The following is a 10406-nucleotide window of genomic DNA, read 5'->3' on the forward strand; positions in this document are numbered from 1 at the left end:
GAGTTATGTTTTTACACGGTTTAAGTTTCTGTCTCATCATTATCATCACCAATCATCATCGATTTAGAAGTTTTTTTTTATCATGCTTTTAACGTCTTATTTTTCTTACTTCGTCATTCCATTGGTTTATTTCAGAACCCATGCTTTGGCAGCATACATCAGCTGAATTAAAATGTATTGAACAAGTAATCAGCATTACATCCAAGTCACTGTGACCGGCGTTTTATTCAAAAAAGACTCTCCGATCTGGTTGGCCTGACTCACGCGTCTCGCCCAGAGGAAATCCCAGATGATGTGTTTTTGTTGTGATAAATATTGCAGCCACATACTGTATTTCTCGCCTCGGACAGAATGGTTTGTCATTGACTATGATCGCTGTCATTCATTCGACACCGCGGTGACACACAGGAACGGGAGGCGGGGAATCCCATAAACCAAAATGGCGTCCCGCGATGATGCAGGAAATAGATTTCGTTTTCATTAAAACTTGGTTGGAAGAGCCTCCACTGAATGGTTCTTCGTTGAAGGGGCGAGAAAGACTTTTCTGAGACACAAGACGGAGTAGACACAGGTGAGAGGGTGAAAGAGACATTTTGTAATGCGGGCAGAAGCTGTCAAGGAGATAAATCGCTGGGCTAGCTAACTAGCTAGCTGTCTAGATTGAGCTAACGACAGAACTTAATATGAACCAGCCACTGACCCCGACGTAATATTTTCGTTGTGTGATTGTACAAGTTCGGAAGTAGCTGCAGTTGTCCGATACATAGGTGCTCTGTACATATGTGTCCCGTCTAAACAAACTGCGATCTCTGTAAAAGTTAAGAAGATCTTAGTGGAGGATAACTCGATGGGGTAGGTTGCCACAACGTTCCTTGTCACTAACGAGACGCTGGTACAGATACGTGGGCATTCAGATTTGGTCCGGTGTCCACTGTCGGGCAAGCTTGTGTCAGCATGACTCGCTAACTGGCTGCCAGTTTTCTTTCCGAACCTCACCCATCTAGCAAAGCCTCAAGCAGAAATGCAGCTGCTTTCTTCTTGAACAGGACACGATCATCTATCTCATTCCCTTGATTGTGCAACTTCGTAAAAGCCTGGGTCGTTATATTCTGATGTTACGTTCTCAAGTATTTAACTTTGGCGATGGCTAGCAAATCCACTTACCTTGCTAGATACTACATAGCCTGTAGTTACCACTTAAACCAGGGAGACCCGTGTTGCTCGGTATCTAACTTTATCTGTGTTTTAGACAATATTAGCATTCTAACGTGATCTGTTGATACCTCAATGGTAGAACGTCGCGTAGTTTGCTAGCTGGCTTTTTGCCCGTCATAGCGAGCCAGATTCTTAAGAAAGGTTATGAATCCTGCACGAAAACACAGTCACGCGATTAGGTAGCTACAGACCTAACTACTAAACATTTTTTTTCCCGGGGAATAATGTCTGATCTAACGCAGAGCCATCGAGACTAGGTAATCACTGTACCAATTACCAGAAACGTGCATTTGATGCTTCGTTCTTCTGAACGTATAGGCAATGTCATTGTAGCTAATGACCAAAAAAGTGCACGGCCCCTGTTTGTTTAAAATGAGCCAAACAGTAATTGGTAGGTTTTTCTAGGTCGTATGAGGGGATGGAGATGGCCTATGTCTGCCCCTTAGCCCTACCGTGGGAGACAGCAGGCGGCCAAGGCGCTGCATTCCTAAAAGGCACGTGCAACAACTGTCACACTCTCCCAGCCCTGGCACGCCCAACCCTGGGCTTATTTCAATTTCTGTTGAAATATGTCGATTGTTTTGTTTTTATTTCTTGTGATTGTTCTCAGTGCTGAAAGACCAGAAATGTTGGTTGGGTAGGGCGGCATAAGGTTGGGCTCTTGAAAAATATGGTGCGAAATGGAAATCAAATGACATCTGCCTTATAATAGAGGATTGTCCAGGTCTTCTGAAGGTTGTGAATACACCACAGGTCAGCATAAACTAGGAGAGCTTCCTAATGAACCACCCGGCCATTCCTTGGCAGCTAAGCATAGTGATCAAAGATGGTCAGCAACGTTTGACCTCAGCCAGTATTGTATTGCATATTAAGATGTGGAATGTAGATTAGCTCCTGTGCGTTCAGTTGGAGGAGACAATCCGTTTTGCAATTTAAATAAGCATAAACCACACAAGGGAAGTAACACAGCTCTCCTTCCCTGTTCCTCACCTTTTAAAAGCATACAGGCTGAGCTGCAGATGGCACTGAAGGTACTGCAGTCTTTTGCAGCTCTTATGAGATGTTTTCTGTTCTGGTCAGCTTTGCAGGTGTTGATATGCTTTACTATGTGCATGATATGATATGATATGTCCACTGTGCAGGGCTTCATTTGTATGTGGTTTCCATCTGCATCTTGCCAGCACCTGTATGCAACAACATGTCCTATTTTAGGCAACATGTAGTTATTTTGATTAGGGTCATATTTTTGATTTTTCATACTGTTGTACATCTGCATAACTTTGGAGAGGTGATGGGTGGATGTCCATCCCTCTCTTTTAACTTTGTGGTGATTTGATAATTCTGCTGCTTCACACGTATCCATCCAGGGGGTACTTTCAAATATAGATGAGTCAGACTCTCAAAGGTTTTTTTTTTTTTTTTTTTGCTGTCCTATGGACAGTAGCAAATGAGAGATACTTGGATGGCTCACAGGGCTGGAGCTCTTCTCTGCATTTATGGGGAGAAGCACCTGGGTGTACAAGGGCCATTACCCATAATCTGTCTTTCTTTGCTTGTTGTAAAGCCAAGAGGTAAGGGGTACCTTAATGTTTAATTCTTCGGCATGACTTGGATGGGGTTTAAACCTTGAACGTTGTGGGATCAAGCCGAACACTGTAACCACAAGGGTCCTGAAACATTAATAAAGACCAGAGACCAGAGAGGTGTTTGGTTGAGTGACTTCAGTCACTTTAGAGCAGTGCACTATTGTAGACTGGAGTCACACATTCCTGCCTGATACAGCTCATAACTTACAAGGACCGAGTCAGATCATTCCTGACCATTTCCTCAAATTTGTGAAAACCTGTCACTTCAAATACCAGGCCTGCACTATCCGCCACAGGCCGGCTTCATTCTGTCATCTGACTGATGGAGCCACAGTGACAGCAAGCAAATGTCTGTCTGTGTTTACACCTAGGACATTTACACAGACATCTCTCATATGGGATGAATGTTCTTTCACACCGTTTCTGTTGTTATAAACTGTAACAGAGGCAACATTCTGGGTCTGGCTACAACCCACACTGCTGTCACACACAGTCAGTTACAAGTGATTAGGAAATCGTTAAAAAACCATTAACCCCCCCATCATGACCGTCATTGGTGGCACTGACAGTAGAAGGCGTGTTTGTCATAGTTATCCTTCAGTTGATTTCGTAACCATCAGATTGAAGAACAAAACACTCATTTTTGCAGTGGCTGGAGGAACCAGAATCAATAAAATCAGCTGCAGTTGACATCATTTCAGCTGACCAGTTCAAGGTGGTAATACTGAGAGCATCTCATGTACAGTGTCCTGCTCTTGCATAAAACTCCTCTTAATGCCGGGTTCAGACTACATGATTTTTTTGTCTTTCACAACAGTCACCATGTCGGACTAGGCATTCATAATGCCATAAAATCGTGCCGCATCTTGGTTGGGAGACTGGCAACACTACAAGTTTGACCCCGACCAACCATCGTTCACGTCCTTGCCTGTCGTCGGGGGGACGGGTCAAGAAAGTGTCAATCATGGCTACAGAAGTGCTGTGTGTGTTGTTGCTGCCGAGTTCACACATTAACGTTACACCAGAGAATTTGCTCTCAGCTCCTCAATCGCAGATACAGAATGTGCCTCGTTGTCTGTAGTACACGATTTCTACAACTAGTGTAAATGTAGTTGTAAGTTTAACAAATATGATAATAATAATACTGATTACTGTTATTACTGTAACTCCATGCAAGTCACAGTTACTGTAACACTTTATGTGTAACCACAATTAAAGTAATATTACCGACATTTAATAATGATATACTGTTACTATTCCTAATTTCCATGTTTGCAGAGAGCACTCTGTCATCCTATTGGTCAACTTTGGGACACGTTGTGGGAGATTCTCAAAAAATTCTGACATGCTAGACTTTTCGTCGGGGTGTCGTGGGGCGTCCCAGACACCTCATCACTGTTTGTTGATTATGTCACATTACAAGACCCGTTCGTCGTTTGCAGCAGGTCGATCCTCTTCCCCCCCTACAGGCGACCGCCTGGCTGACAGTTTGGAAGCGTTTTTCCTCCTTTTATGTGTGTAGCCGCCCTAGGCAGCATGCCGAACCCCTCTCCTCTAAAGGGCTTTGACAGCTCCATGTGGCGGAGGCAGCAAGGTTAGCCGTGGCATGCGGGCAGGCCTGCTGAGAGAGACAGAAAGGCTGCATAGTAATGACTGAACCGTGCAGTGTTCATGCGCTGTTTTCAACTCCAGCTGGGACACAGTGCCATCTACAGGACTCCTGTGCTGGGAGGACTGAAGACACAAATGGCCATTCAGTTTTGGGATGCAGTTGTGGATTGCACAGTCATTTTTTGTGTGGGTCTTTGATATGGATTCTTAGCTGTCATTTATTGAGTGTGTGTATACCAGTGACAGACAATGATAGTGATAAGGGTGTTTGTGTTCTACTAATTCTGATGTTCCCTAACAGGGTCTCTGTGTTACAGACTCTAAATGGCTGGACGGAGGTCCGGGGCAGATTTCAACTACTCTGGTGAGTTTGGTAGGAATCACTTATTCTGTATGCTGTGCATTACATCTTGTTCACGTTCAGTATATTTTGGTATAATTGCATGCAGCAAAGTCTACTGTACTGTACTGTAAAGGGTACTATGAAGTCACAGCACATTTGTATTTACTAAAAAAAAAAGAATCAAATCAAAAATTCAAGATTGGAGCTGTTCCACTGTGCTTGCCCGCAATGCATACAGTATAGCCTTCATTCATTACGTGTGGAACTTGTCTCTGTGGTGACATTAACTGTGAACATTAACTGTCTGTATTGGTCTTTTCCGTCTGCAACTGAGCAGTGCTGATCTTTATCTGAACTGTGCTGCAGCTAACTCAGCTGTAGGCGTTGTGTTGGTTTCATGCTGGTGCAGTCATTCCCGTCTAATCACACCTGGGAAGGAGACAAAGTCTGAGCAAAGTTCACAATCCTGATCCTGTTTGCAAGCTTAAATGAGTGCTGGGCTTTGGTTGTACTTTTCTCAAACTATGCAGTAGCTCTGTAATATCCATTATATTGCACATGTCAGCAGCAACACCTTGAAACTGCATTGCAGATTTACATCCATATGGCTAATAATGTTGTTCTGTACTGGGGTGTAATATTTACATAACATTACATTCAGTTAGCAGACACTCTTATCCAGAGTGACTTCCAATTGAAGTTAAATGAGCAACAGTGTCAGACAGATCTGAATGTCACTGGATCACAATATTGATAACACATCACAATACTACATGTAACTAAGTGGGAAGTAATACAAATAAGAGGTGCTAGGGGGTGAGGTGGAACCGAGATTCAGTCTGAAGAGGTGGGTCCTCAGTCTGCGTTGGAAGAAGTGATTCTGCTGTCCTGACCCCTGTGGGAAGTTCGTTCCACCACTGGGGGGTCAATACAGACAGGCATTGTGTCTAAGAAGAGTGACCCATCAGGATAGGACAGTCAGTTGCCCTCTGGTTGCAGAGCGTAGTGATCTGGTTTGAAGACTGATTGTAGGTATTGTAGGTAGGATTCACTGTCCTGTATGCCAGCTCCAAGATTTTGAATTTGATGCAAATGATGACAGGAAGCCAGTGACATGAGGTGAGAAGGGATCTGACTTGACTACATTTAGGGAGGTTGTACACAAGCTGTGCAGCTGCATTCCAGTTTAGCTGCAGGGGTTTGATAGCACAAGATGGAAGAAAAGCAGGACAGGAGTTACAGTAGTTCAGATATGAGAGGACCAGGGCCTGAACTAGGAGCTTCATAGAATACATAGTGAGGTAGGGGTGGATCCTGTACAAAAGGAATCTTCATGCATGACTCACCACTGCAATCTGTAGAGAACGACAGTTGGTTATTTACAGTTACCCCGATGCTGTTGGTGAAATAGCTTGTAGGGTCTAGGCTGAGGGAAAGGTCTTGAAATGGGGAGGGCCTGGAAGGGATGTAAAGCATCTTGGTCTTAGCCATGTTAAGCTTCAGGTGGCTGTCCACCATCTAGCATGAAATGTCCTTCAGGCAAGCTGAGATGCACACAGAGGCCTGTGTGTCAGATAGAGGAAAAGATAAGAAAAGTTGAATGTCATCAGCATAGGTATTTGCCCCTAAGAATGTAAAGTCTTTACTCATTGCTGCTGGCTTCCATTTACCGGCTGGTATGTGGGTGAAAAGAAACCCTTTGATTTAATTCCAGGTGGGAAATCCAACAGGTTTATCCAAATTCTCAATGTCCGAAAGCTTGATGAAGCTATATCATAATTTAAATTGTAAAATATATTGAGGTATATCACACAAAACAATATTGTTAAAATATCTAGAAACAATGTTAAAAACACTTTCAAAGAATTAGAATACTTGTGGTGTAGTGGTTCAGATACTTAATCTAAGGTTGAAGTCATAGTTTGGGCAGTGTGTTGTACAGCAAAGTGTTTTAACCTGATATCCAGGATAATATTTACAAACCCAAGTTTTTTAGGCCACCTTGGATGGGGGCATGCTGTTTTATGATAGTTTCATATGTCTGTGTGCTGTGGATAAAATGAAATGGTCATAGCAGCTTATGTTCTACTTTTACCTGTTAAACATTTACATTTCCTTTCATGCTTATGCAAGAAAGACTGGTGTTTGCTGCATGTCTGCTGTGAACCTCTCTCAGAGATTGACTCTCCTTTGTCTCTGTGTCTCTCTTCCCCTCCCCCACCTCCAGGACCCTGCAGTTACCTGGATGAAGTTCCCTTCAAGATTAGTGACAAGTTCAGGAGTCCTGCCAAAGTGGGGCTCCCGGTCGGATTCTGTCTCCCAGACTGCACCTCTTTACTGGCTGAGACTGAGGTGAGAGGCTTACGGCCACAGCCTTCATATGTGTTGTCGACGGTGTCAAAATGATACCACCTGGTGGTGTTTAAACCAAACTCCTGCTTTTGCTGGACCTTGGCTGTGATTATAGAGTGGACCAGGCACAAAATTTACACTTGCTGTCTTCCTCTTTTGGTGTCTTGTATCCCCACAGATTTAGATTTGTATCTTTTAATTAGTATTTTAGTTAATTTTCTTCTGAAGCTTCCCTTTGTCTCGAGCCTCTGTATTAAAGGAGAGCATGCATTCACGGAAGGTCTGGGCGCTGATCTCCCTCCTCCCTGCAGTATGACTTCTCGCTGGAGCAGCGGACGGTGCGATGGGGGGTGGAGCTGGAGGAGGCACGGGCGGCTCAGGAGAGGGCCCGGCTGCAGGCCGAGTCTGCCAGCGCCGAGCAGGAGAGCAGGAGGCAGCCGGCGTCGTCACGGGACCAGGAGGCGGGGCCCGGCGGTGCCACGATGCCAGCGCTTAACCCCGTGCTGGCCGCACTGAGGCACAATGCCATCCTCACCCCCCTCCCCGCCCCCAGCCTGGGGCCTGCGCGCCTCCCCAGCCCGGCCCCGGCCCCGCAGAGCCTCAACCTGGCCGACTTTGAGCGCGAGGAGGACCCCTTCGACAAGCTGGAGCTCAAGACGCTGGACGACAAGGAGGAGCTGCGGAGCATCCTGCAGGGGCAGGCGGCGAGCCCGCACGAGCTGGCAAAAACAGCCGTCTTCCACAAGCCCAACGGCCTGGTGGGCCTGCCGGACCTGGAGAAGGCCAACAGGGGGAGCCCCTGCAACATCCGCTCTCTCTCCTTCCCCAAGCTTTCTGATTCCGCGGAGCCCAGCGTCCACACCCCTGCCCCGCTGCGTAGCCTCCACAATGGAACCCCACCTCTCACGCTGCGGGGCGTCCCACAAAACAACTATCACGGCCACGCCCTCAAGGAGAGCCCGAAACAGGTGAGCGCGCACTGTCACAAGGTTTTTCTTTATAGCACTGATCAGAGCCCCCGAACCATTAATTCCTCAGGTGAATGTCATTCTCTGCTTGCATATCACTGTGAAACACTCTCAGAAGTTTGGATGAAAGATGTATTCCTCACAGGGCTAACATATTTGCACCTCCTATTTAAATGATTTACTGTAGTACCTGATCTTGTTTCTCAGCACACTCACAGGCTTCTGTCTGTGTTATATGTGTGTGTATATGTGTGTATACTCATAGTACAACGCTGACCACCTCTCTCTCCCTCCATGTTGCAGCCCCCGCCCATCCCAACCACAGCCCCCGGCCCGCCGCCTCCAGCGCATGTGGTGGTGCCCTCTGATGACAAGCCTGGTCAGAGCAGGGCTCTGCTCAGTCTGTCGCCCAGCGAGCGGCAGTGTGTGGAGACCGTTGTGTCGATGGGCTACCCCTACGAGGGCGTGCTGAAGGCCATGCAGAGACAGGGCCAGAATGTGGAGCAGGTACGGACACACCCGCCTCTGTAATCCCACAGCCGCGCATGTGACTCCGCAGAGGAAATGACAGATAAAGCAATGTCTCTCTGTCCCCATGTCCCCTCTCCTCCGGGTCCCTCTCCCTGACCGACGCTGGTTCAGGTGCTGGACTACCTGTTTGTGCACAGCCGGCTCTGTGAGCGAGGGTTCGACGCCAGCGCTGTGGAGGAGGGCCTGGAGATGTACCAGTGTTCTGAAGAGAAGGTAAGTCCCACATGATGTCTGATTTCAGCACTGAATCTCACATAGTCATACGCTTATATACTGGTCATGTGCTCTTCAGCACTGGTTTGATAAACGGCTTTTTGTACAAGATGTAAAAGATGTGACACTCACCTGAAAAGTCACAAAAGGCCTTTTGGCTGCTTTCCTTCTCGCCAAAGTCCATTTGCTTAAACAGACAATCTCTGCTGCCAGTATTTCTTTGCATAGCATGTGCCATACATAACATCCATTTATACTAATAGATATATAGAAGCAATTTGTTTAGCACCTTCTGCAAGTGTACTACAGCAGTTCCCACCTTGCAGTTGCTTCTCCGCGTATCTTTTTCCCTTTGAGGTTTTGGAATAGCATGTCCTAGATTTGCGATGACTTTGATGCCAGAACACCGTTGACACCTTCCCTTCTGCTGGAGCCCACTCTGTCCCCTTCTCTCTTCTCCTAGGCCCTTCATTTCCTGCAGCTCGTGTCCCGTTTCAGGGAGATGGGTTTTGAGAAGGACGCCATCAAGGAGGTGCTGCTGGCCCACAACAATGACCAGGACAAGGCCCTGGAGGCGCTCATGACCCGGGCAGCCACCAGCTGAGGCCGGCTACCGCCCCCCTCCTGACTGTCCTCCCACCTCTTTCTCTCCTGCAGAGAAGTGGACATCAAACCCTCAGCTTACAACACACTCCCAGTGGAGGGAGGGAGAGTGAGGCGGAGAGAGATTCTGATAAGATCTGGGCTAAGGAAATGTCAAGGAAAAAGAAGGATCGTTCTAGAGGGGCTGCGGACAACAGTTTCCCTGAAATGGAGGAGCAAAAGAAGACAAAGAACGAGGGGTGTGTGTGGATAGGCAAAAGGCCGAGCCACACATATCGAGGTTTTTCTGGATATGAATCGCCAGGACGAAAAAAAAAAAAACATCAACAAAAAGACTAGAAAAGTAGCCTACCGGCAAGGTACATGCTGTTCAGCACTTTGAGGGCCTCTTCCCAAGCTGCGTTGGGTGCTCTGCACTGTCCTGTGGCAGGGAGGCCCGCACAGAGGAAACTGACTCTCCCAGCTACGATGCTGCCGTCATCCGCTGCCGGGCCGCCACCTCACCAGAATCCGCGAGGGTGGCTGTGACATCGCGCGGCTCGAGGAGCGAAGCGAAAGCAAAAACCCGGAAGTGCCCTTTCTGCTGTGACTCGCTGTCAGCGTCATCATCTGTCTGTCTGTCTGTTATTTTATTAGATTCTTTTTTTTCTCTTTCTGTTTTAGGAATAACATTAACAAATATAAATAGACTTAATATAAGTGAATAAAAGAGAATAAGATATAATACCTTCTGCTGCACCTTCGGCTCTTACACTGGAACAGACTCCTTAAAACAGAGACAAAAGGAAAGCTATCTTTAAATCACACAAGCCAAAAAACACACTGACATCGCACAACACATGTTAGCAAAGTGCACAAAGACACACACAGTGTGTAAGTGAATACACACTGAAAAAACACTACTAGTTTATAATAAAAAGCTATGTAAATGAAACTGATCGTGAAGTAAAAACTGTGAAAGCTGCTCTTAAAGGTCTTGTTAAA

General features: G+C 46.4%; 1 protein-coding gene across 1 annotated transcript; it reads left to right on the forward strand.

Moving 5' to 3' along the window:
• The first annotated feature begins 451 nt into the window (after nucleotides 1-451).
• LOC118776785 (ubiquitin-associated protein 1-like) lies at nucleotides 452-9993 on the forward strand. The gene is made up of 7 exons (XM_036527333.1): nucleotides 452-571; nucleotides 4714-4776; nucleotides 6983-7107; nucleotides 7419-8075; nucleotides 8379-8582; nucleotides 8718-8819; nucleotides 9283-9993. Exons 2-7 carry the CDS (start codon nucleotides 4737-4739, stop codon nucleotides 9421-9423), a joined length of 1269 nt encoding a protein of 422 aa, XP_036383226.1. The 5' UTR covers nucleotides 452-571; nucleotides 4714-4736; the 3' UTR covers nucleotides 9424-9993.
• The last annotated feature ends 413 nt before the right edge of the window (nucleotides 9994-10406 follow it).

This window comes from Megalops cyprinoides, chromosome 4 (genome assembly GCF_013368585.1).
Source record: "Megalops cyprinoides isolate fMegCyp1 chromosome 4, fMegCyp1.pri, whole genome shotgun sequence".
In the NCBI taxonomy this organism is placed as follows: domain Eukaryota; kingdom Metazoa; phylum Chordata; class Actinopteri; order Elopiformes; family Megalopidae; genus Megalops; species Megalops cyprinoides.

Coding starts and splice junctions, on each gene's coding strand:
- LOC118776785 (XM_036527333.1), top strand. CDS start 4,737: ATGGCTGGACGGAGGTCCGGGGCAGATTTCAACTACTCTG. Junction 8,583..8,717: donor AGGGCCAGAATGTGGAGCAG/GTACGGACACAC, acceptor ACGCTGGTTCAG/GTGCTGGACTACCTGTTTGT. Junction 8,820..9,282: donor ACCAGTGTTCTGAAGAGAAG/GTAAGTCCCACA, acceptor CTCTTCTCCTAG/GCCCTTCATTTCCTGCAGCT.